The following is a 26615-nucleotide window of genomic DNA, read 5'->3' as shown; positions in this document are numbered from 1 at the left end:
CGGAGGTTGCAGAAGCATGCCCTTCTCCAGATTCGGTGTGTGTAGCCACCACTGCAGACTGTGGCATGGGGGCTCTCGTCAGTGGCAACCGTTCCTCCAAGTCCTGAGTCTGTGGAGACTAGCAAGCCAGAAGCTGCTACTGCTGCATGTGTGCCCTGGCCCAAGGAACCACTTCTATTGTTACCGCAATCAGACCCAGCACCTGAAGGTAAGAATGGGCTGCAAGAGCCTTCTCTGACAGAAGCTGTCGAATCTGTCCCTGCAGTCTGGCAATCCGAGAGGCAGAAACACATGTCCCTTCAACGTGTTGAAACAACCCCCCCCCCCCCCCGGTACTCCAGGGACTGCGATGGTAGCAGATGACTCTTGGCCGGGTTCACCACCCAGCCCAGTGACTCCAGAAAATTTACAAGATCTGTGGTTGCCGTTTCACTCTCCAACCACGATTTCGCCTGAATCAACCAATTGTCTAGACAGGAGTAGACCAAGATGCCTTGCTTTCGAAGAGCAGCAGCCACAACCACACCATGACTTTGGAAAAGATCCATGACGCAACTGCGAGACCAAACAGCACAACACAGAATTGAAAATGCCTCCCTAAGACAATAAAATGAATTAAACATTTATGAGCCGCTCAGATGGGAATGTGCAAATAAGCCTCTGTCAAATCCAGGGAAGTGAGAAACTCCCCTCGCCAAACTGTGACAATGACCGATCGCAACATTTCCATTCAAAAGGAGGGAGCTTTCAGAGCCCCAATAACACTCTTGAGGTCTAAAATGGGTCAAAAGGAGCCCTTCTTCTTGGGCACCATGAAATAAATGGAATAACAGCCCGTCCCCTGTTCCCTTTGAGGCACGGGCACTACTGCACTCAGAAAGATCAGGCGAAGAAGAGTATATTCAAACAGCCCCCCCTTGAGCTGACAACCTTCGGCACTTCCTTCCTGCCATTAACCCATCCCCTTTCCTCCTCAGTACACCCCGTCTTCGTCGCCTTCGTCGCCCAACCTCCCCCACCCTCCTCCGCACTCTCTTGCTCCTCCTCCTGCTATCCGCGGGAGACATTAACCCTAATCCAGGTCCCCCTCACCTGTCCCCGTCCTATCCTTGCGAACGATCCCGGGATGTCTCCAATCTCGTCTCTATTCCCCTCCTTCCCCCCTCCTCCCTCCCCTTCTCATGCGCCTTGTGGAATGCCCACTCAGTCTGCAACAAACTGCCTCTCACCCACGATCTCTTTATCTCTCGCTCCCTTCAACTGCTCGCCCTAACCGAAACCTGGCTCTCCCCGGAAGACTCTGCCTCCGTTGCAGCCCTCTGCCATGGAGGCTATCTCTTCTCCCACACGCCCCGCCCAATTGGCCGCGGCGGAGGCGTTGGGCTACTACTCTCACCCTCCTGTAGTTTCCAACCCCTCCACCTACCGCAGTCTCACTGCTTCTCATCCTTTGAAGCCCATTCCATCCGGCTATTCTACCCGCTACCACTCAGAGTGGCAGTCATTTACCGCCCCCCTGATAAATCCTTCCCTTCCTTCCTTACCGACTTTGATGCTTGGCTCTCTGTCTTTCTTGACCCCTCATCTCCGTCCCTCATTCTCGGAGACTTTAACGTACATGCTGATGACCTATCCGACCCCCATGCTTCTAAGTTCCTCACCCTAACATCCTCCTTCAACCTCCAGCTGTGCTCCACCACCCCTACTCATCGTGACGGCCATTGTCTTGACCTCGTCCTCTCCTCCTCCAGCTCACCCTCCAATTTCCACGTCTCAGCTCTTCCTCTCTCCGACCATCACCTGATCACATTCACACTTCTTCACCCCCCCCCTCCACCCCGTCCAACTTTAACCACCACCTCCAGGAACCTCCAGGCTATTGACCCCTCCACCTTATCATCTACTATCTCTAATCTCCTCCCCTCCATCATGTCCTCCGAAACTGTCGACAAAGCGGTCTCCGCCTACAATACCGCTCTCTCCTCTGCTTTGAACACCCTTGCGCCATCCATCTCCCGTCCCACAAAGCGCACCAATCCCCAGCCCTGGCTGACTCCTTGCATCCGTTACCTTCGCTCCTGCACCCGATCCGCTGAGCGCCTCTGGAGGAAATCTCGTACCCTTCCAGACTTCCTCCACTACAAATTCATGCTATCCTCCCTCCACTCCTCCCTATTCCGTGCAAAACAGGACTATTACACCCAATTGACCAATTCTCTCAGCTCCAACCCTCGTCGTCTCTTCACCACCCTTAACTCCCTCCTAAAAGTGCCCCCCGCTCCTACTCCCCCTTCTCTCTCTCCTCAATCACTGGCCGACTATTTCCGCGACAAAGTGCAAAAGATCAACCTTGAGTTCACGACCAAGCCACCACCTCCTCTTCACCCTTTAACCCTCTCCATCAACCAACCTACCCAGGTCTCTTTCTCCTCTTTTCCTGAGATCACCGAGGATGAAACTTCCCGCCTTCTTTCCTCCTCGAAATGCACCACCTGTTCCTCTGATCCCATCCCCACCAACCTACTCAACACCATCTCCCATACTGTCACCCCCGCCATATGTCGCATCCTCAACCTCTCTTTCTCCACTGCAACTGTCCCTGACACCTTCAAGCACGCCGTTGTCACACCTCTCCTCAAAAAACCTTCACTTGACCCTACCTGCCCCTCCAACTACCGCCCCATCTCTCTTTTACCCTTCCTTTCCAAAATACTTGAGCGCGCTGTTCACAGCCGCTGCCTTGACTTTCTCTCCTCTCATGCCATCCTCGATCCACTTCAATCCGGCTTTCGCCCTCTGCACTCGACAGAAACAGCACTCTCTAAAGTTTGCAACGACCTGCTCCTGGCCAAATCCAGAGGTCACTACTCCATCCTCATCCTCCTCGATCTTTCCGCCGCGTTTGACACTGTCAACCATGATTTACTTCTTGCCATGCTGTCCTCTTTTGGGTTCCAAGGCCCTGTCCTCTCCTGGTTCTCCTCTTATCTCTCCCACCGCACCTTCAGGGTACACTCCCATGGATCTTCCTCCACTCCCATCCCACTATCTGTTGGAGTTCCCCAGGGATCTGTCCTTGGACCCCTTCTCTTCTCAATCTACACCTCTTCCCTGGGCTCGCTGATCTCGTCTCATGGTTTTCAGTATCATCTTTATGCTGATGACACCCAGCTATACCTCTCCACACCTGACATCACCGTGGAGACCCAGGCCAAGGTATCGGCCTGTTTATCCGACATTGCGGCATGGATGTCCAACCGCCACCTGAAGCTGAACATGTCCAAGACCGAGCTCCTCGTCTTTCCTCCTAAACCCACTTCTCCTCTTCCTCCACTCTCTATCTCTGTTGATAACACCCCTATCCTCCCTGTCCCATCTGCCCGCAACCTCGGAGTCATTTTCGACTCCTCCCTCTCCTTCTCTGCGCATATCCAACAGACTGCCAAGACCTGTCGCTTCTTCCTCTTCAACATCAGCAAAATTCGCCCTTTCCTCTCTGAGCACACCACCAGAACTCTCGTCCACGCTCTCATTACCTCTCGCCTTGATTACTGCAACTTACTCCTCACCGGCCTCCCACTCAGCCATCTATCCCCCCTTCATTCAGTTCAGAACGCTCCTGCACGTCTTATATTCCGCCAAAAACCGATATACTCATATCACCCCTCTCCTCAAATCACTTCACTGGCTTCCGATCAGTTATCGCATACAATTCAAGCTCCTCCTCCTTACCTACAAATGCACTCAGTCCGCGGCTCCTCACTACCTCTCCACCCTCATCTCCCCCTATGTTCCCGCCCGTAACCTCCGCTCACAGGACAAAGCCCTTCTCTCAGTACCCTTCTCCACCACTGCCAACTCCAGACTCCGCCCATTCTGCCTTGCCTCACCCCATGCCTGGAACAATCTTCCTTCACCCATACGCCATGCCCCTTCCCTACCCATCTTCAAATCTCTGCTTAAAGCTCACCTCTTCAATGCTGCCTTCGGCGCCTAACCACTCGAGATATATAAAATACCCCAATCTATCCACCCTATCAGACTAACTGTTCACTCGTCCTCTAGATTGTTCACTTGTCTTTAGATTGTTTTCTTGTCTTTTAGATTGTAAGCTCTTTGAGCAGGGACTGTCCTATGTTTAAATTGTACAGCGCTGCGTAACCCTAGTAGCGCTTTAGAAATGCTAGTTAGTAGTAGTAGTAGTAGTAGTAGTGATTTGAGAAATAAATCGGGAATCAGGCTGTCAAACTCTAGTGCATATCTGTCGCATACTACCTTGAGAACCCACTGGTCCGATGTGATCTGGGTACACCTCTGGTAAAGTTGCCTCAACCGAGAGCCCACTTGCACCAGAGGCTGGACTCCTGCACTCTCATTGAGAGTTGCATGCAGAACCAAAACCCCCAGAGGAGTCAGCGCACCTTCCACGATGCCCCCTCAAAAGAACTGGGTCCACTGAAAAAAAAACAACCTCTGGGAGCTCCGCCTGTCCTGCTTATCCTGTAGCACCGAGCCTCAAGAGCACAATCACACGACAATGCCCCCCCCCCCCTGATCTGGGACAAACTTCCGGAAGCCAAGGAACCTTAGCTTCCCCAAGACCACGCAGCAACTTATACAATTCCTCTCCAAAGAGCATGGAACCTTTAAAGGGAAGAGAACATAACTTGGACTTAAGAGGGCACGTCTGCAGCCCAACCCTGTAACCAAAGAGCCCGGAGGGGCAGCAACCACCAGAGCCATATTCTTCTCCGACACTCAAAGCAAATCATAAAGAGCATCAGCCAAGAAGGAAAAGCCCATCTCTAACTTGGCCAATTCCTGCACCAAAACAGACCTGTCCAAAACCAGATCATCCAGGAGTTTCTCCGCCCAGAGGAAACAAGGGTGAGCCACTAAACTCCCACACAAGATGCATGCAGTGCTAGAAGCGATAAATCAAAACTACGTTGAAGATTCCTATCCCGGAGTCACAGAGCGCCGCATCACCATCTACTGGAATAGCCGTTGCTTTAGTCACCGCCGTTACTACCGCGTCCACCGTGGGAGGCTTTAGGGAATCCCTATCCTCCTAAGGAAGCCTAGCCATAGCCCGAGTCACCTTACAAGTCTCTTGCACCACCATCTCCCTAAGATTCTTATTCATGGGAAAGGACAACGGAGAACGTCAAATCCCCTTAACCAAAGGGTCTATCTGCCTGGCATCCTCCGCAGGGGCCTCTGTAGGTTCAAACTTGAGTAGAAGACACCTGGTCTATTAACTCTGCCAGCTCATCCCTGTGAAAAATCCTAACCAATGAGAGGTCCTCCCCTGGCAGTAAAAAATCCGTCTCCTGAGCCAAGTCCAGAGGATCCTCCTCCCCGAGATCACGAAGAGCTTTCTCTGATCCTGTGGAGAGAGCCTTTAGATCCTCAGCCCAATCCAGGCGAGGTCTACCACCGGACCTGCCCCCCCCCCTCCTACTGGGAGGGTCTGTCCAGATCAGCCCCAATTTCCAGGCCTGATAAAGAGTCCAAATAAACTCAGGAGGGAACCCCATCCCCCCTGAGCTCTCACTAAGCAAGGCAGGACCCGGAAAAAATTTCTCCCTGCAATAACCGAGGCAGCTCTGCAGCGCAGGAAGAATCCAAGATGGCTGCGGTTCCCACCGAAAACAGGACCATTGTTGCCGAATCCGCCTGCATGGCAGTCAGCCCCAGCTGTGTCTGCTGTGGAAATCTCCGCGGTCAACTTGGGAGGTGCGGCCGACAGAGGCTTTTGCTCTCCACAGAGCTGGCACTGTGAATCCAGTGCCGTCTTCTCCCTGGCGTGCATACGAGTGGCAGCGGAGCAGCTTCACTGCACACATCACCGCAGTAGCAGAAAGGGAAGGAGAGATGCTACCCGGCTCCAAAACCAGCAAAAAAGTACCTCCCTCTAACAAGATGCCTCTGCTTTACTGGACTGCAAAGACAAAAAGACACCAGGACCAACTCAGAGCTCTCTCTCTCTCTCTTTTTTTTAATTTAAGCCCCGTTTGAACTGAACCAACACTCAAGGCTCCTGCCTGAACACGGCAGCCAAGGCACAAAGCTGTTCATTCAGGAAAGCAGCGCGGGGGGGGGGGGGGGGGGGGGAGACCTGGCCACCTGGGTGTAAGACCCCAAGGGGAAATTGGAGCTCCACGGGTCCCACACCCCAGAAGCACAAAGAGGTCCCAGGCACAGGGTTAGTTTTGCATTTTTTTTTCTTAAAACTCCAAAAGAAGACCCCAAAGAAAGACACTAAGCACAAAGGACCCCTTAGGGCCTACCAGACCGGTAAGGCTGCTTGTTTACCCTCTGCTGGAGACTTGAGAAATACTGGCTGGTTGGGGTTCTACACAGGTTACATATAGTGTTCAAAGTTAAGTTTTCTTAGTCTCCCTCTGCTGGTAGGTATGAATAACCCCAAGAGTCTTGACCAGTTTGGAAGTTTGCTGAGGAAGCAAGTGCTTTTTACTTAGAAGTTACCAGAAAAACTTTTGTGTAGTCAAAGATGGAAAAATACATATTGTTGACAATAGCAAGGCAGCTAAAAGCAGACTGTTATAATGGTTCCCGGACTGAAATCATGGATCAGCCATAGTGGCTTTGTTCTTTTTGTCTCCTTGTCATCTTGACACTGGAGAGCCATGCTTGTTCTTGGAGCTGACCTGGATGGATGTACAATTGGGGACTATGTGGCTATCTAGAGGATCTGTTCTTTTATCTGTGTGCTCACAAGTGCTGTCTACTAGCACAGATCTGAATTTCCTCAAGACATTTTTTGCACAGACCAGAAAAACATTACAACAGACAGATGCAATTTTGTGCATAGGGATAGCGAATGATACATACCTGTAGCAGGTGTTCTCCGAGGACAGCAGGCTGATTGTTCTCACGACTGGGTTGACGTCCACGGCAGCCCCCACCAACCTGAACAAAAACTTTGCAGGCGGTCCGCACGCAGGGCACGCCCAACGCGCATGCACGGCCGTCTTCCCGCCCATGCGCGACCGTTCCCGCTCAGTTGAATGACAAGCAAAAGAATGAGGAGAAACGCAACTCCAAAGGGGAGAAGGGAAGGTAGGTGAGAACAATCAGCCTGCTGTCCTCGGAGAACACCTGCTACAGTTATGTATCATTCGCTTTCTCCGAGGACAAGCAGGCTGCTTGTTCTCACGACTGGGGTATCCCTAGCTTTCAGGCTCACTCAAAACAAGAACCCAGGTCAATTGAACCTCGCAATAGCGAGGGCATAACAGAAATTGACCTACGAAGAACAACTAACTGAGAGTGCAGCCTGAACAGAACAAAATCGGGTCCTGGAGGGTGGAGTTGGAATCAAACCCCAAACAGATTCTGCAGCACCGACTGCCCGAACCGACTGTCGCGTCGGGTATCCTGCTGGAGGCAGTAATGTGATGTGAATGTGTGGACAGATGACCACGTCGCACCCTTGCAAATCTCTTCAATAGTGGCTGACTTCAAGTGGGCCACTGACGCTGCCATGGCTCTAACACTATGAGCCGTGACATGACCCTCAAGAGCCAGCCCAGCCTGGGCGTAAGTGAAGGAAACGCAATCTGCTAGCCAATTGGAAATGGTGCGTTTCCAGACAGCGACCCCTTTCCTATTGGGGTCGAAAGAAATAAACAATTGAGCGGACTGTCTGTGGGGCTGTGTCCGCTCCAGATAGAAGGCCAACGCTCACTTGCAGTCCAATATGTGCAACTGACGTTCAGCAGGGCAGGTATGTGGTCTGGGAAAGAATGTTGGCAAGACAATTGACTGGTTAAGATGGAACTCCGACACCATCTTTGGCAGGAACTTAGGGTGAGTGCGGAGTACTACTCTATTATGATGAAATTTGGTATAAGAAGCATGAGCTACCAGGGCTTGCAGCTCACTGACTCTACGAGCTGAAGTAACTGCCACCAAGAAAATGACATTCCAGGTCAAGTACTTCAGATGGCAGGAATTCAGTGGCTCAAAAGGAGGTTTCATCAGCTGGGTGAGGACGACGTTGAGATCCCATGACACTGCAGGAGGCTTGACAGGGGGCCTTGACAAAAGCAAGCCTCTCATGAATCGAACGACTAAAGGCTCTCCAGAGATGGCTTTACCCTCTACACAGTAATGGTAAGCACTAATCGCACTAAGGTGATTCCTTACTGAGTTGGTCTTGAGGCCAGACTCTGATAAGTGCAGAAGGTATTCAAGCAGGTTCTGTGCAGGACAAGAACGAGGTTCTAGGGCCTTGCTCTCACACCAAATGACAAACCTCCTCCACTTGAAAAAGTAACTCTTTTTAGTAGAATCCTTTCTAGAGGCAAGCAAGACACAGGAGACATCCTCAGACAAACTCAACGAAGCAAAATCTACGCCCTCAACATCCAGGCCGTGAGAGCCAGAGACTGAAGGTTGGGGTGCAGAAGCGCTCCGTCGTTCTGCGAAATGAGAGTCGGAAAACACTCCAATCTCCACGGTTCTTCGGAGGAAAACTCCAGAAGTAGAAGGAACCAGATCTGACGGGGCCAAAAAGGCGCTATCAGAATCATGGTGCCGTGGTCTTGCTTGAGCTTCAGTAAGGTCTTCCCCACCAAAGGTATGGGAGGATAAGCATACAGGAGGCCGGTCCCCCAATGGAGGAGAAAGGCATCCGACGCTAGTCTGCCGTGTGCCTGTAGTCTGGAACAGAACAGAGGCAGCTTGTGGTTGGTCTGAGAGGCGAAAAGGTCCACTGAGGGAGTGCCCCACTCTCGGAAGATCTTGCGTACCACTCTGGAATGGAGCGACCACTCGTGCGGTTGCATGACTCTGCTCAGTCTGTCGGCCAGACTGTTGTTTACGCCTGCCAGGTATGTGGCTTGGAGAAGCATGCCGAACTGGCAGGTCCAACACCACATCCCGACGGCTTCTTGACACAGGGGACGAAATCCGGTGCCCCCCTGCTTGTTGATGTAATACATTGCAACCTGATTGTCTGTCCGAATTTGGATGATTTGGTAGGACAGCCGATCTCTGAAGGCCTTCAGTGCGTTCCAGACCGCTCGGAGCTCCAGGAGGTTGATCTGCAGATCCTGTTCCTGGAGGGACCACAGTCCCTGGGGTGTGAAGCCCATCGACATGAGCTCCCCACCCCAGGCGAGATGCATCCGTCGTCAGCACCTTCGTGGGCTACGGAATTTGGAATGGACGTCCCAGGGTCAAATTGGTCCGAAATGTCCACCAGTGCAGCGAATTGCGGCAACTGAGGGACAGGCGGATGACATCTTCTAGATTCCCGGTGGCTTGGCACCACTGGGAAGCTAAGGTCCATTGAGCAGATCTCATGTGAAGACGAGCCATGGGAGTCACATGAACTGTAGAGGCCATATGACCCAGAAGTCTCAACATCTGCCGAGCTGTGACCTGCTGAGACGCTCTGGTCTGGGAAGCGAGGGACAGGAGGTTGTGGGCCCTCGCCTCGGGAAGAAAGGCCTGAGCCGTCTGTGAATTCAGCAGAGCTCCTATGAATTCCAGAGATTGGACTGGCTGGAGATGGGACTTTGGGTAATTTATCACAAACCCCAGCAGCTCCAGGAGGTGAATAGTGCACTGCATGGACCAGAGAGCCCCTGCCTCCGAGGTGTTCTTGACCAGCCAATCGTCGAGATACGGGAACACGTGCACTCCCAGCTTGCGTAGATACGCCGCGACCACCACAAGGCACTTCGTGAACACCCGTGGGGCAGAGGCGAGCCCAAAGGGCAGCACACAATACTGAAAGTGCCGTGTCCCCAGGCAGAATCTGAGATACTGTCTGTGAGCTGGCAGTATCGGGATGTGAGTGTAAGCGTCCTTTAAATCCAGAGAACATAGCCAATCGTCTTTCTGAATCATTGGTAGAAGGGTGCCCAAGGAAAGCATCCTGAACTTCTCTTTGACCAGGTATTTGTTCAGGCCTCTCAGGTCTAGGATGGGGCGCATCCCCCCTGTTTTCTTTTCCACAAGGAAGTACTTGGAATAGAATCCCTGCCCTTCCTGCCCTGGTGGCACGGGCTCGACTGCATTGGCGCTGAGAAGGGCGGAGAATTCCTCTGCAAGTACCTGCCTGTGATGGGAGCTGAAGGATTGGGCTCCCGGTGGGCAATTTGGTGGAGTGGAGGCCAAATTCAGGGCGTATCCGCACCGCACTATTTGGAGAACCCACTGGTCGGAGAATATCAGAGGCCACCTTTGGTGAAAGCCTTCAACCTCCCCCCGACCGGCAGGTCGTCTGGTACGGACACTTTGATGGCGGCTATGTTCCCATGGATCCAGTCAAAAGCCCGTCCCCGGCTTTTGCTGTGGAGGCGCAGGGGGCTGCTTAGGTGCACGCTGTTGACGGGAACGAGCGCGCGGGGACTGTCCCTGTGCCTGAGGAGGCCTTCGGGCCGGCTGGGTGTACCTACGCTTGTTGTAGGCGTAGGGCGCAGCCTGCCTGGCCCGGGAAAAACGTCCACCTGCAGAGGTGGATGCTGAAGGCGCCCGGTGGGAGATCTTGTCTAGGGCGGTTTCCCGCTGGTGTAGTTGGTCCACCAACTGCTCGACCTTCTCGCCAAAGATATTATCCCCCCCCGGCAAGGGACATCCGCCAATCGTTGCTGGGTGCGGTTGTCCAGGTCAGAGGCACGCAGCCAGGAGAGTCTGCGCATCACTATACCTTGGGCCGCAGCTCGAGATGCCACATCACAGGTGTCATATATACCCCTGGACAGGAACTTTCTACATGCCTTCAGCTGCCTGACCACCTCCTGAAAAGGCCTGGACTGCTCCGGAGGGAGCTTATCGACCAGGTCCGCCAGTTGCTTCACATTGTTCCGCATGTGAATGCTCGTGTAGAGCTGGTATGACTGGATGTGGGTCACGAGCATGGAAGATTGGTAGGCCTTCCTCCCAAACGAGTCCAGAGTGCGAGACTCCCACCCCGGGGGCGCCGAGGCGGTATCCCTTGAACTCCGTGCCCTCTTGAGAGCAGAGTCCACGACCGCCGAGTCATGAGGCAATTGGGGCTGCATCAACTCTGGGTCAGAGTGGATTCTGTATTGGGACTCCGCTTTCTTGGGAATGGTGGGGTTAGATAATGGCTTCAGCCAGTTCCGAAGCAGTGTCTCTTTGAGGACATTGTGCAACGGTACCGTGGAAGACTCTCTAGGTGGTGATGGATAGTCGAGGACCTCGAGCATCTCAGCCCTCGGCTCATCCACAGAGAACACGGGGAAGGGAATGCATATAGACATATCCCTGACGAAGGAGGCAAAGGAGAGGCGCTCAGGGGGCGAGAGCTTCCTCTTCGGTGAAAGAGTGGGGTCGGAGGGAAGGCCCTCAGACTCCTCTGAGGAGAAATATCTGGGGTCCTCCTCCTCCCCCATGAGGCCTCTTCCTCGGTGTCGGACATGAGCTCTTGCAGCTCAGACCTGAACCGGGCCTGTCTCGACTGCGAGGAACCATGTCCTCGATGATGGCGTCGAGCGGGTGGACTCCCGTGCCGGCGGAGATGAAGCTCCCTCCATCGACGTCGACGGGGATTCCACCTACGTGGCGGTCGACACCGGTACCGCAAGCGGCGTCGGTGTCCTCGGCATTGGGCTAGAGCACGCCAGCGCCTCTATCAACGGCGCCGGGGGCGCAAGCACCCCCGGTGCCGGCAAGGCCTGGCGCATCAGCCCTTCCAGAATCCCTGGAAGGATGGCTCAGAGGCACTCGTCAAGGCCCGCTGTCGGGAAAGGCAGGGGGGCCGGTATGGGTGTCGGGGCCGGAAGCTGCTCGGGTCCAGGAGACGGTACTGAAGCACCCATGGACGGATGCAGCGACACCTCTTCGACCGAGGGGGAACGCTCCTCTCGGCAACTGCCGCTTCCTCGGCGTCGAGTCATCTCTGGAGCGCCGGAACTAGTAGTCCCGTGGGCGACCGATGACGATGTTTCTTGGTCTTCTTTCGGTGCCCATCATCGGAGCTCGGTGGCAGAGATGAAGAGGAGGTAGAACCCCCCCGGCCTCGAGGGATCGGGTCTGACAGGGTTCGGTCCCGATGGCCCTGGGTAGAGGGAGTGGCCGGGGCTGACTGCCCACGCGGCCGCTCGCCGTCCAACGGTACCTGTGCTCCTGGGGTCGATGCCATCGTCGGTGCCGATTTCGTCGACATCGGTACCGGTACCGAAGATCCGGCCGTCGACACCGATGCCGTCGAAGGGCCGGCGCAAGTTCCAAAAAGTTGGTCCCGACGAAGTTGCCTCGCCACCTGTGTCCGCTTTCGCAAGCCGAGACACAAGGTGCACGTCTTGGTATTATGCTCCGGGCCAAGGCACTGGAGGCACCAAGCGTGGGTATCGGTTTGCGAGATCTGCCAGCCGCACCGACCACACTTTTTGAATCCACTCGGGACCTTCGAGGACATCGACGGAAAAATCGCATCGGCGAAGTCAAAGTCGTCGAGGGTGGCGGTGAAAAGCACACCCGAAAAAGAAACGACCGCGCGGCCACAAGGCCGCAACGAGGCGCCCCCGCGGCTAAGACGACGAGGGAACAAACCAACTTTTTTTTTTTTTTAAACACAGAAAATAAAGAAAAGAAGCGTGAACGCGCACGATTAAAGAGAGATGGTAACACGTCTCTCTCCAGCGCAGAATCGAAAAAAACTGAGCAGGAACGGTCGTGCACGGGCGGGAAGACGGCCGCGCATGCGCGGTGGGCGTGCCCTGCATGCGGGACCGCCCGCCAAGTTTTTGTTCCGGTTGGTGGGGGCTGCCGTGGACGTCAACCCAGACGTGAGAACAAGCAGCCTACTTGTCCTCGGAGAAGTCTGGGTACTGTCAGTTTACCATTGGTGAATTTGCTTTATCTACATTCTTTTCTTTTTCTTTATTGCCTTTAGGGAGGGGTGGGTTTGAGGTGGGTGCAGGTGAATTGGAGGAGAAGTGTACTGACTTGGGGCAGGGAGGGACAGGTGGAGGATGAGGGGAGAGGAGAGGAAGGGTGGGGGATTAAGAGGGTAGGGTTAAGTTTATTCAGAGAACACGTACAGAATTGTACTTGTCAGAAAACATTTGGTGACCTTTTTGTGTGGGTTTTTTTTCAACCCCCCCCCCCCCCCCAACCCCTGGGTATATAGACCACTGAGGAGGCGGGGATTCCTGGTGCTAGCCAGTACGTATTTTACATGTGTTTTCTATGAATCCTATACTACCCATATCACAAAATGATATGGGAGTCATATCTTGGAATGTGTCAGATATCAGATATTAATTCCCCGAACAAGAGGTCAAAAATTCTCAAGACTCAAAATAGGCACAAAGCTGGGATAGTGGGTTTACAGGAAACTAAACTCAATGATGCAGAACATGAAAAACTACAATGCTCTTGGGTGGCACAATGTTTCTATTCATCAGCCGACATGAGCAGAACCAGGGTAGCTTTACTAACACATAAATCTGTACTATTTAAGCCACAAAAGGTGACAAAGGATCCTGAGGGACGGTTTGTCATTGTGGAGGGTCTTTTACGGCAATCTACTGTCATAGTTACTTCAATATATGCCGCAAACAATTAAAAAAAACAAAACTTTTTACAGGACATTACTAGCTAAACTATCTAATACAATGGGCCCCTTCAAAATTTTGCTAGTGGACTTTAACTCTAATTTACATATGCAGATGGACACCACAGCAGTTCTACACAGAATCAGACCTTGGTTCGATGACGGTCTGGGAGTCTTAATAGTTTAGACTTGGGGGCTCATTTTCAAAACACTTAGACTTACAAAGTTCCATAGGAACCTGTTGAACTTTGTAAGTCTAAGTGCTTTGAAAATACGCCTCTTGGTGTACTGCTGGAGGATCTTATACTCCCATGAGCGGGATCTTACTGATATCTAAAGGGCATCATATTGACTGTTTCAGTTACTGAAGAGATGCTTTCTGAAGTCCAGTTGGCACAAATTGGCCGCCTAGTGGTTTCTGATCACAGAACAATTTGGACAGATGTTGAGTTGGTGGGGGGGGGGGGGGGGGGGGGGGGGGAGAGACCCAGGGGAGGGGACGGGTGGTGTTTCCCAGCCCACCTTTATAACAACCATACTTGCAGACTATCTTACAATGAAGTGCAAGACTTTCTTGAAAACAAGTCCATGAATCTGACCCCATTTTGTTATGGGAAGCTGGCAAGGTAGTGACCAGGGGTTATATTATTGCTTAGGTCAGTAAACCAAAAACTCAAAATTTGTTCTAGATGGTAACCATGGGCATAGTTTGACTTTTTCATTTGAGGGGACAAAGGATGGGGTGGGGCATATTAGAATATTCATTTGTGTGTGTGTGTATATATATATATATATATATATATATTTTTTTTTTTTTGTGTGTGTGTGTCTGACACAAATGAAACGGGCGCTAGCAAGGTTTTCCTCGGAGTGTGTATGTTTGGAAGAGTGTGACAGTGGCTGTTTGAGAGTCAGAGTGAAAGTGTGAGTGTGTGTGTGTGAGAGAGTGAGTCTGGGTGTGAGTGTGTTTGTGAGAGAGTGTGTGTGTGAGAATGAGAGTGTGTGCAAGTGTGTATGTGAGACAGTGTGAGAGAGAGTGTGTGTGTGTGTGGGCGAGAGAGAGAGTGTGTGTGTGAGACACAGATTCTCTGTGAGAGTAAGTGTATGAGACCAAGCAAGTGTGTGAGTGACTGTGTGGCACATAGAGAGTGAATGTGATACAGTGTGAGACAGAGTGTGAGAGTGAGAGTCAGAAAGACATTGTATATGAGAGAGAGAGTGTGAGCCCTGCCCTCCCAATCCATGCCAATCTGTCCCTTGCCCCCTCCATTCATCCTTTTCCACCAATTCCCCTCTCTCCCTGAGCCTGCCCTCCCAATCCATGCTCCTCTGTCACCTGTCCCCTCCATTCATCCCTATCCAGCAATCCCCTCTCTCCCTGAGCCCTGCCCTGCAATCCATATCCATCCATGCCCATCTGTCCCCTCCATTCATCCCTATCCAGCAATTCCCCTCTCTCCCTGAGCCCTGCCCTGCAATCCATATCCATCCATTCCCATCTGTCCCCTCCATTCATCCCTATCCAGCAATTCCCCTCTCTCCTGAGCCCTGCCCTGCAATCCATATCCATCCATGCCCATCTGTCCCCTCCATTCATCCCTCTCCAGCAATTCCCCTCTCCCTGAGCCCTGCCCTCCCAATCCATGCCCATCCATGCTCCTCTGTCCCCTGCCCCCTCCATTCATCCCTTTCCAGCAATTCCCCTCTCTCCCTGAGCCCTGCCCTCCCAATCCATGTCCATCCATGCTCCTCTGTCCCCTGCCGCCTCCATTCAACCTTTTCCAGCAAGTCCCCTCTCTCCTTCCATGACCCCCCTCGCATCCATGCTCCTCTCTCTCCCATGTCCCAGCCTGGCCCCGCCCTCTTCTCCCCCCCCTTCTCATCCATGGCCCCCCTTTCGCATCCATGCTGTCGTTTCTCCCCTGCCCTCCCGCTGCCATTGTTCTACTTTACTGGCCACCCTCTTCTCTCCCCCCAACTTCTCTTTTTTTTTTTTCTTTCTTCTTTTTAAATTTACCTCCGTGGCGGTTCCGGCAGCGAAGCGTCAGGGAAGGAGGCGGCGCTCCCGACGTCTAGCCTTCCCTTCGCTGTGTTCCGCCTTCTTCTGACGTCATCCTTGACGTCAGAAGAAGGCAGAACACAGCGAAGGGAAGGCTAGAGACGTCGGGAGCGCCGCCTCCTTCCCTGACGCTGCGCTGCCGGAATTGTTTGGGTTTTTTTCCGCCCTCGACGTCATGACGTTTGACGCGAGGGTGGGGCAGAGACGGCTGGCTGGCTTGAAGGCTTCACACCACGAATCCACGAACCCTTCAGCCTGGGAGTGACGTCAGATGGCTTCAGAACGTTGTCCTCAGAACGTTGAGGGTGCGTTTTATTATATTAGATATATATTATTCAAAACAACTGTTCACTCTAATTAAATTCAATACAAACTTTATTAAGCTCAAACTTTATATAACAAATCAACTTAGAATAAACCACATGCACATTCAATCTTCCATTCATTCACACGATATTGATACAATTATCTAATAGATCATTAAAACAACTTATGCTTAAATAAATGTTAAATCGTGACACATTAACTGGTCCTTCTTTATCATAATATTAATATGTCCATTAATACAACATTTCTAATGTCCCGTATCAAAGTTTGATGTTGCAATTCTTGTCGAACATCTCTGATCTTTCACCAGACTTTATATGAACTGTGCTTTTTAATACTGGGACAAAAGGACATCTCTTGTTTAATCATATACTTGTAGACAGTCCAGTGTTAGTGTCTGTAACTTTCTTTAGCCTCAATATTTTCCAAAATGTAGAAATGAAACGTAAAACCCGACACAATTGTGTTTCGCCATCTATGGCATCTTCAAGGATCGTACATTCATCCGACTTCTATCGGCAGTCGGGAACACACCTCCACCAGCGGCACAGGAAGCGAAAAAACGCCCACACAATGCTCTCTTGCAATCCAGGGTGTACAAGCTGCTTTGGCCAGGAAGGGCATGATGTTGGGGAAAGAATGTTGGCAAAACAATCGACTGGTTCAGATGGAACTCAAGACACCATCTTCGGCAGGAACTTAGGGTGCGTGTGGAGGACTACTCTACTGTGATGAAACTTAGTATAAGATGCATCCACTACTAAGGCCTGAAGCTCACTGACCCTACAAGCTGAAGAAAATTACCTTCCAGGTCAAGTACTTCAGATGGCAGGAATTCAGTGGCTCAAAATGAGCTTTCATCAGCTGGGTGAGAACAGCGTTGAGATCCCACAACACTGGTGGCGGTTTGACAGGGGGCTCTCACAAAAGCAAACCTCTCATGAAGAGAACAACTAAAGGCTGTCCAGAGATAGGCTTACCCTCTACATGTTGATAAGCACTAATTGCACTAAGGCGAACCCTTACTGAGTTGGTCTTGAGACCAGTAAGTGTAGAAGTATTCAAGCAGGGTCTGTGTAGGACAAAAGTAAGGGGAACTAAGGCCTTGCTCTCACACTAGACTGCAAACCTCCTCCATTTAAAAGAGTAGCACCTCTTTGTGGAATCTTTCGTGGAAGCCAGCAAGACCCGGGAGACACCCTCCGAAAGACCCAAGGAAGCGAATTCAAAGCTCTCAGCATCCAAGCTGCGAGAGCCAGAGACTGGAGGTTGGGATGTAGACGCGACCCCTCGTTCTGTGTGATGAGGGTCAGAAAACACTCCAATCTCCATGGTTCTTCAGAGGGCAATTCCAGAAGACAAGAACCATATCTGCCGAGGCCAAAAGGGCGCAATCAGAATCATGGTTCAGTGGTCTTGCTTGAGTTTCAACAAAGTCTTTTCCACTAGAGATATGGGAGGATACGCATACAGAAGGGCCTATCCTTCAACTGAGGAGGAAGGTATCTGATGCTTGCCTGCCGTGGGCCTGAAAGCCTGGAAGAGAACTGAAGGACCTAGTGATTGATATGAGTGACAAAAAGATCCACCAAGAGGGTGCCCCATGCTCGGAAGATCTTGCGGGCAATGCCCATATGGAGAGTCCACTCGTGCGGGTGCATTATCTTGCTCAGCCTGTAGGCCAGGGTGCTTGCACCCACTAGATAAGTGGCTTGAAAAACATGCAGTGTTGGCGAGCCCAATGCCACATCTGGATGGCCTCCTGACACAGAGGGCGAGATTCAGTGCTTCCCTGCTTGTTGGTATTATACATTGCAACCTGATTGTCTGTCTGAATTAGAATAATTTGGTAAGACAGTCGATCTCTGAAAGCCTTTAGAGTGTTCAAGATTGCTCGAAGATCCAAGAGGTTGATTTGAATCGTTTCCTGAGCAGACCAAGCACCTCAATTGTGAAGCCCATCTACATGAGCTCCCCAACCCAGAAGAGATGCATCTGTTGTCAGTACTTTCTGTGGCTGAGGAATTTGGAATGGCAGTCCCAGATTCAAATTGGATTGAATGGTCCACTATAGAAAGCGTACAAGCTCCAGGGACACCTGAATGACATCTTTTAGACTCCCCATGGCTTGATACCACTGAAGCCAGGGTCCATTGAACTTATCTCATGTGAAGGCATGTCATGGGGGTAACATACAATGTGGAAGCCATGTGGCCCAACAATCTCATCATCTGCTGAGCTGTAACCTGCGGAGAGGCATGAACCCTGGATGCCAGTGAGACAAGATTGCCTGTTCTCATCTCTAGAAGGTAGGCTCAAACTGTCTATGTGTCGAGCAGGGCTCCTATAAAATTCAATCGCTGAACAGGGTGGAGATGGGGTAGTTTTAAAACAAATCCTAGTAGCTCTAGCACCCGAATAGTCATCAGCGTAGACTCCTGAAGACAGTCCTCTGAGGTGCCCTTCACCAGCCAATTGTAGAGATATGGGAATACATGGACTCCCAGTCTGCGTAGCGATGTTGCGACTACCGATAAGACACCTGGTGAGACCCTGGAAGCTGACGAGAGGCCAAAAAGCAACACGCGATACTGAAAGTGATGTGTTACCAGCCAAATTGAAGATACTTCCGGTGGGCTGGATGTATCAGGATGCGAGTATATGCATCCTATAAGTCCAGAGAGCATAGCCAATCGTCCTTCTGAATCACTGGGAGAAGGGTGCCCAGGGAAACCATCCTGAACTTTTCACGGACTAAAATTTGTTCAAAGACCTTACGTCTAGGATGGGACGCACCCCCCTGTCCTTTTCTGCACAAGAAGTACCTGGGATAGAATCCCTGCCCTTATTCCCTTGGTTGAAGGGGTTTGACCACATGGGCCTTTGGAAGGGTGGAGAGTTCCTTTGCGAGTACCTGCCTGTGCTGAGAGTTGAATGAATGAGCTCTCAGTGGGCAATTTGGAGGTTTGGAGAGTCAATTGAGGGTGTATCCGAGACGGACTATTTGAAGAACCCACCGGTCAGAGGTTATAAGAGGCCATATATGTTAAAACATTTTTGAGCCTCCCCCGACCGGCAAGTCGCCCAGGACGGACACTTTTATTGCGGCTATGATCTGCTGGAGCCAATCAAAAGCTTGGGAGCAGCAGGGACCTTAGGAGCATGCTATTGACGTGAACAAGCGCGCTGGGGATTAGCCTGAGTAGGCTGACGAGCTGGAGTGTACCTACTCCTAGAACAGTAGTAGGGACTGCTCCGTGGCTTGCCAAAAACCTCCTAGATGAAGAGGCAGATGCAGAAGGCGTCTGGCAGGAGAGAGAAGAGATGGTATCAGTGTGTTTCTTTATCTGGTCAGCGACCTCCTCAACCTTCTCTCCAAAAAGGTTATCCCCCCAGCAAGGGGCATCCGCCAACCTCTGCTGAACAGAAGGAACACAGCCATTAGTCTCTGTGGATTGCTATGCTTTGAGCAGAGATCCTGGATGCCACATCAAAAGTGTAGTAAGTGCCCCTGGCCAAGAACTTTTGACACGCCTTCTGCTGCTTGACCAACTGACAAAAAGGCTCGGCAAGCTCCAGAAGGAGCGTATCCGCCAAGTCCGATAGCTGTCTAACCAAGTTTTGCAAGTAAACGCTCGTAAAAAGCTAGTATGACTGTATACAGAATATCAGCATTGAAGTCTGGTACATCTTCCTCCCAAAGAATCCAGGGTTCTAGCTTCTCTGCCTGGGGGAGCCGAGGCATAGTCTTATTTGTTGCAATTGTACCCCACATTTTCCCCCTATTTGCAGGCTCAATGTGGCTTACATAGTACCGTCAGAGGCGTTTGCCCAGTCGGTGGATAACAAATACAAAGTTGTATAGTGATAATATGAGGTATAAGTGGAGGGTCGGAATGGATGAAGATTGCATGTTGTCCTGTTCGATCATAGTCATGCTGTGTTGGTAGGTGAAGAGGGTTACATGGGGTCGTTGGGGTAGGCCTTTTGAAGAGGTTGGTTTTTTAGTGATTTCCTGAAGTACAAGTGGTCATGGATTGTTTTCACAGCTTTTGGGAGCCCGTTCCATAGTTGTGCGCTTATATAGAAGCCGGCTGCGTAAAAGTAGTTGAAAGGCACTCAAAAGCTCTTTGAACCGGATGTGTGAGGAGAGGACTGAAAAAACGCAGCTGCTCCTCACGTGGAAAGAAAAGAACTGAGACCACGTTTATGCGATGGGCAGGAAGGCACTCGCATATGCGTGGTGGAGCACGGCTCATGCTTCACAAAGCTCTAACTTTTTACTTTGGCATAAATGGCAGCCCGGGCAACATGGATTGGCATCTACCCACTTGTGAGAATATGCAAGCCGCTGGACGAAAATGGTGTTAAAGGGGCGATCAAGGAGGACAAAGCCGTAGCGGAGAAATTAAATGAATTCTTTGCTTCGGTCTTCACCGAGGAGGATTTGGGGGGGGACACCGGTGCCGGAAAGAATATTTGAAGCGGGGGAGTCGGAGAAACTAAACAAATTCTCTGTAACCTTGGAGGATGTAATGGGTCAGTTCAGCAAGCTGAAGAGTAGTAAATCACCGGGACCTGATGGTATTCATCCCAGAGTATTAATAGAACTAAAAATGAACTTGCGGAGCTACTGTTAGAATATGCAATCTGTCCCTAAAATCGAGTGTAGTACCGGAAGACTGGAGGGTAGCCAATGTTACTCCGATTTTAAGAAGGGTTCCAGAGGAGATCCGGGAAATTATAGACCGGTGAGTCTGACGTCGGTGCCGGGCAAGATGGTGGAGGCTATTATTAAGAATAAAATTGCAGAGCATATACAAAACATGGACTGATGAGACAAAGTCAGCACGGATTTAGTGAAGGGAAGTCTTGCCTCACCAATCTAATGCATTTTTTGAGGGGGTAAGCAAACATGTGGACAATGGGGAGCCGGTTGATATTGTATATCTGGATTTTCAGAAGGCGTTTGACAAGTGCCGCACGAAAGACTCCTGAAGAAATTGCAGAGTCATGGAATCGGAGGTAGGGTATTATTATGGATTAAGAACTGTTGAAAGATAGGAAGCAGAGAGTAGGATTGCGTGGCCAGTATTCTCAGTGGAGGAGGGTAGTTAGTGGGGTCCCGCAGGGGTCTGTGCTGGGTCCGTTGCTTTTAATGTATTTATAAATGACCTAGAGATGGGAATAACTAGTGAGGTAATTAAATTCGCCGATGACACAAAATTATTCAGGGTCGTCAAGTCGCAGGAGGAATGTGAACGATTACAGGAGGACCTTGCGAGACTGGGAGAATGGGCGTGCAAGTGGCAGATGAAGTTCAATGTTGACAAGTGCAAAGTGATGCATGTGGGTAAGAGGAACCCGAATTATAGCTACGTCTTGCAAGGTTCCGCGTTAGGAGTTACGGATCAAGAAAGGGATCTGGGTGTTGTCGTCGATGATACGCTGAAACCTTCTGCTCAGTGTGCTGCTGCGGCTAGGAAAGCAAATAGAATGTTGGGTGTTATTAGGAAGGGTATGGAGTCCAGGTGTGCGGATGTTATAATGCCGTTGTATCGCTCCATGGTGCGACCGCACCTGGAGTATTGTGTTCAGTACTGGTCTCCGTATCTCAAAAAAGATATAGTAGAATTGGAAAAGGTACAGCGAAAGGGGGACGAAATGATAGTGGGGATGGGATGACTTTCCTACGAAGAGAGGCTGAGAAGGCTAGGGCTTTTCAGCTTGGAGAAGAGACGACTGAGGGGAGATATGATAGAAGTGTATAAAATAATGAGTGGAATGGATCGGGTGGATGTGAAGCGACTGTTCACGCTATCCAAAAATACTAGGACTAGAGGGCATGAGTTGAAGCTACAGTGTGGTAAATTTAAAACGAATCGGAGAAAATTTTTCTTCACCCAACGTGTAATTAGACTCTGGAATTCGTTGCCGGAGAACGTGGGACGGGCGGTTAGCTTGACGGAGTTTAAAAAGGGGTTAGATAGATTCCTAAAGGACAAGTCCATAGACCGCTATTAAATGGACTTGGAAAATTCCTCATTTTTAGGTATAACTGTCTGGAATGTTTTACGTTTGGGAGCGTGCCAGGTGCCCTTGACCTGGATTGGCCACTGCGGTGACAGGATGCTGGGCTAGATGGACCTTTGGTCTTTCCCAGTATGGCACTACTTATGTACTTATTAAGCCTGCTTGTCCTCTGAGAATAGTGTACTTACTCAGAAAGAAAAGTGGACATCTCATTTTGGAGCAGATTATGTTTCTTATCTTGATTTAGAAGATTTCATGGTGGAAGATGAACCCTACTCAGATTTCTTTCCCTTCATAAACAATACTGGAATTTCTGCATCTTCAATGGCAATGTTTTAAATTTTCAGTACTGAATAGCTCTTGGGGACATCCTCACACATGCTGAGAAATTAGGAATATAACGGCTAGGCACCAAGCATGTACAAAGGAGCTTGGCATACATGTAGGATTTTACCTGAGGGGTTCGGAGGTGCAGAGGTGCAAGTCCTGATGGGGTATCTGCAAGCACATTAAAATGAGGAGTAGGTGGAGGGCCATGCCATGGGACGAGACTCTGCATCTACTTGGTAATTAACAAGGCCCCACTGCTCCAAGAAGGCATGTACCCTAAGGAATATTACAACAGGTCAATATTGCAGGAAAGGAACAGAAACCTACTATCAAGAGTACATGAGAAATAAAATACACAACTTCTCAGAACAGCCGTCATTCAACATCTCCTACCAAATCCATCCATTAAGACAGGAGTTCTAGTTATTTCTGGGGAGTGCTGAGAGCACTTGAAGCCTCTCTGAGCAAGTAGGCATTACTCTGCTCAGATATTTGGTTACTTAAACCATGGAATTGAACAGAATTTGTGTTCATCAATAACATGTTTTAATTTCAATTAAAATTAGCTTACTTAAAGACTCTAGTATTCTTTTGTCTCAGTCTAAATGTAGTAGCTAAAGCCCTAGAACATTAAAAGAAGTTATTAAATTGATCAGAGAGTCTTAAAGTCATTTGCCTCCGTTTAGACAGCTTTCCCATCCACCCCAGGAACATCTCTTAATTTATATTCAATTATCCCAATTAAAAAGACAGAAGGGAAATTTGTCACCACAGAGTATTTTCAGGAGCAACTGATTCACCATAAACAAAAAATTATTTGCGGCTTGGTGAGAAGCATAAATATACAAAATAATCTTAAGGAATTTTATATTAGGTTAGGTTCCCCTACTACCTTATAAACTTTAAATACCCAAAAAACTCAATAATAAAATTCAGACATCAGTCCAGAAGTGAGATGGCTGCTATCCAGTCTTTTGCATTGACTGCCACATATATGATTATCTCCCAGCTGGTGAGACGTCATGTGTGTGTACTCAATGCAAAGAGCTCCTGAATCTCAGAGAATGGATCCAATCTTTTGACGCTAGACTAGCAGACGGAGTCGCTGAGGCAGACTGCTATACATTTGTAAATACCAACTTTCTAAAACTGGATCTTACACATACGTGTAAATGCCAGTATAAATTGCAAACAGGCTTCCAAAATAAGGATCATAATAAACTTAGCTCATAAATTTTGAAGTCAGGCTTGAAAAACCAAGGAGATGTTATTTAATTTATCCTATTAAGTTCAAAGAGATCAATATTTACAAAGCATAAAGATTAAAATAATTTTTAAAAAGAGCATTTTCATACAAAGTTTACAAAATAAAAGCATCCATAAAACTTAAAATCCAGACCATTGAACTATGATAAATAAAATTATATAACATAATGGGGTTTATTCTGGATGGATTGAAGAACTCCTTACATAGAAATGTCTTGAATGTTTTCTGCACTTAAGGAATTCTCTTTCTTACAATATATTTTTTAGGGGGGGGAGGGGACAGAGTTCCAAAGCACAGGAACTACGTATGAAAAGGCACATCAACTTAACACAACTCTATCAAAGGAGCTTCTAACAAATATTTTCAGATCTCAAGTTATTGCCTGAAACATACCTCTTCTCACTTTCCCTTTAATGTTGTGAGGGTCATATCATACAAGGCTTTAAGTGTCAGACAAATCTATTGGCTGAAAGTAGGGTTGGGAAGCTTGCAGCTTGCATTATCAATGTACATTATATGGGTAGCATATTATATACTTGTAAAACTATTCTTATAAAATCACATAGGTATATACATATGTAAAAAGCAGATGCACACACAGAGTACCTACATTTATGGCATATACATGTAGGAAATCCCAGCAGCATGATTAAGGATAGCTCTGGGTACGTGTTTTATAAGGCAGATAAGACACCTGCATTGCTTTTAGAAACTAGGGCCTCATTTACTAAGCCGCGCTAGAGATGCAATAGTGCTTTTAGCCAGCGCTGTGTAATAGCACACAATATTCCTATGGGCGCCTACGAAGTTAGCATACGCTAATTTTGTGCATGTGCTAAAAACACTAGCACACCTTAGTGAGGATAGACACTGTGGTTTTTAATCTGGCATCTTCTATGCAGACCATAATTGCTACTTAATTCTTTTATTTTATTTATTTTCTTTTACAGATTCTGCAGGACTTATTGTTCTCCCTTTCCCTTACCTCATTACAGCACAGACATCTCCAGTTAGATTTCTCCTGCAGGCTGTGCTGGTTAAGTACTCCTGAGGATTCAGCCGGTATGTATCAATAATGAAGTTTCGGTAAGCCAGGTATCTGTAAAAAAAAAAACAAACAAAAAAAAACATACTTGCAGCCTTCAGAAATAAACAGATGCTAAAAATAAATGTGGATAAACGTGACATTGCTTGCATTGAAAAACACATCTAACTAGAATTATAAACCTTTACAATGTCCATGTCATTCAGTAGAATTGTAATACACAGAGTCTTAACAAAAAAACCCTAGGTTGTGTGAAGGAGGAGTAGGAAAGCCCTTAGTGAGGAGGCTGGCTCAGACTGAACAAAAACCCAGATACAAACTCCCTCTAGTCTGTAGTTCAGTTGTCAGAACTAGGGGGAGGGGGAGAGTAGAAAAGTCTCTGGAAGTTCAGCCTACAGGCAGCAGATGGCATCAACCAGCCTGGGGGAAGGTGTTTGAAATGGAAATTTTGTTTCACCAATCTGACATTTCTTTGAAGGGTAAGTACAGAGCTTTTTTCTTGACCAGCACTTCCCCCTCCCCCCAGACAGGAGAGGTACCAAGAATCCTAGCCCGACCAGCAGCAGGGGATGGGGAGAACAAGGAGTAGCCAGGGGCGTAGCTAGACTTCGGCCTGGGGGGGGGGGGGGGGGGGGGGGGGGGGTCCAGAGCCTGAGGTGAGGGGGCACATTTTAGCCCCCTCCCGGCACCGCCAACCGCGCCGCCGCCACCAACTTTACCCCCCTTACAACGACCCTCTCGACCACCCCTCCCGCCGTCTCCTAGCTTTGCTGGCGGGGGACCCCAACCCCCGTCAGTCAAGGTCTTCTTCTTCTCATAAAAGGCTTCCTTTTGTTTCGGACGTCCTGCACGTACAACATGCAGGACGTCAGAAACAGAAGGAAGCCTTTTGCGAGAAGAGGACCTCGGCTGGTGGGGGCTGGGGTCCCCCGCCAGCAAAGGCAGGCAACGATGACTTGGCGGCGGAAGGGGGGGGTCGAGAGGGTCGTCGGCAGGGGGGGCCAGGGCCAAATCTACGGGGGCCCAGGCCCCCTTGGCTACGCCACTGGGAGTAGCGGTGCAGGGCTCGAGTGCATGCTGTGGGCTCTGCCGATTCCCTGCCTCTCTGACGTCAATTTCATGCTCCAGAGCAGGGGACCGGCAGAGCCCACAGCGCGTGCCAAGCTGTGGCCCCAGCCTGTTTTCTCCTTGCTTTGCCCCCATTGCTGCTCACCAAGAGAAGCAGTAGTGTAGGCAGGAGACGCAGGCTGGGAGAGAGAGGGGAAATGCTGGCTGGAAGTGGGAAGGGCAAGCTGTAGGCAGACACAGTCAGAAGTGGGAAATTGAAGATTGGATAGTAAGAAAGAAATCTCAACAGCAGCAGAAAATAAACTGAAGAAAGCTGAAAGGAAAAGGAGGAGAGAAAAATGACAAATGAACAGGAAATCCCGGCAATAGAGTTAAGAGAAGCCGAGGAAAATAGAAACCAGAGACTGAGACCAACACAACTTTGATGGTCAGACAACAAAGGTAGAAAAATAAATTTTATTTTTATAGTTTAAGATAAAGTTAGTGTGGTAGTTGTGTTAATTTTTTTTTGTTTATTTGTAGTTGTTAATTTGTAATGTAGTGAATGAAATGTCAATTTTTGAAATTTCCATCTGCTATCTTTACAGCAGTACAAGGGGAATATATTTTTGTTGTTCTGGTGTTCTCTCCTGAATGAAGTCTGGTTCTGAGGATGTGGAGTGGGGTTCAGCTGAATTTTTGTCTACATATTTTATTAGTTTATAGTCACTTATAGAGGTTCTTTTGTGGGGCCTATGGACTTGTGTACTATTGTCAATGATGCCTTTTTATATTTATTCTATTTATTTAGATTTTGCTCACACCTTTTTCAGTAGTAGCTCAAGGTGACTTACATTCAGGTACACTGCTCCATGGCTGGTAAAATGGATGTGGCTACTATAGGGGCCGAGCCATAGATAGTTACCCGATCATAAAGTTGGCCCTG

At 49.5% G+C, this 26615-nt stretch overlaps 1 protein-coding gene across 1 annotated transcript in view; it reads right to left on the bottom strand.

The window, feature by feature from the left end:
• Positions 1–26615, bottom strand: part of SMARCC1 (SWI/SNF related, matrix associated, actin dependent regulator of chromatin subfamily c member 1) — a 542893-nt gene that overhangs the window by 216337 nt on the left and 299941 nt on the right. The window contains 3 exon segments of the mRNA XM_030196622.1: positions 22435–22516; positions 22518–22586; positions 24563–24676. Coding sequence (XP_030052482.1) covers positions 22435–22516; positions 22518–22586; positions 24563–24676 — 265 coding nt within the window.

Source organism: Microcaecilia unicolor, chromosome 1 (genome assembly GCF_901765095.1).
Source record: "Microcaecilia unicolor chromosome 1, aMicUni1.1, whole genome shotgun sequence".
NCBI classification, from domain to species: domain Eukaryota; kingdom Metazoa; phylum Chordata; class Amphibia; order Gymnophiona; family Siphonopidae; genus Microcaecilia; species Microcaecilia unicolor.
This window is presented reverse-complemented; position numbering and strand designations above follow the sequence as displayed.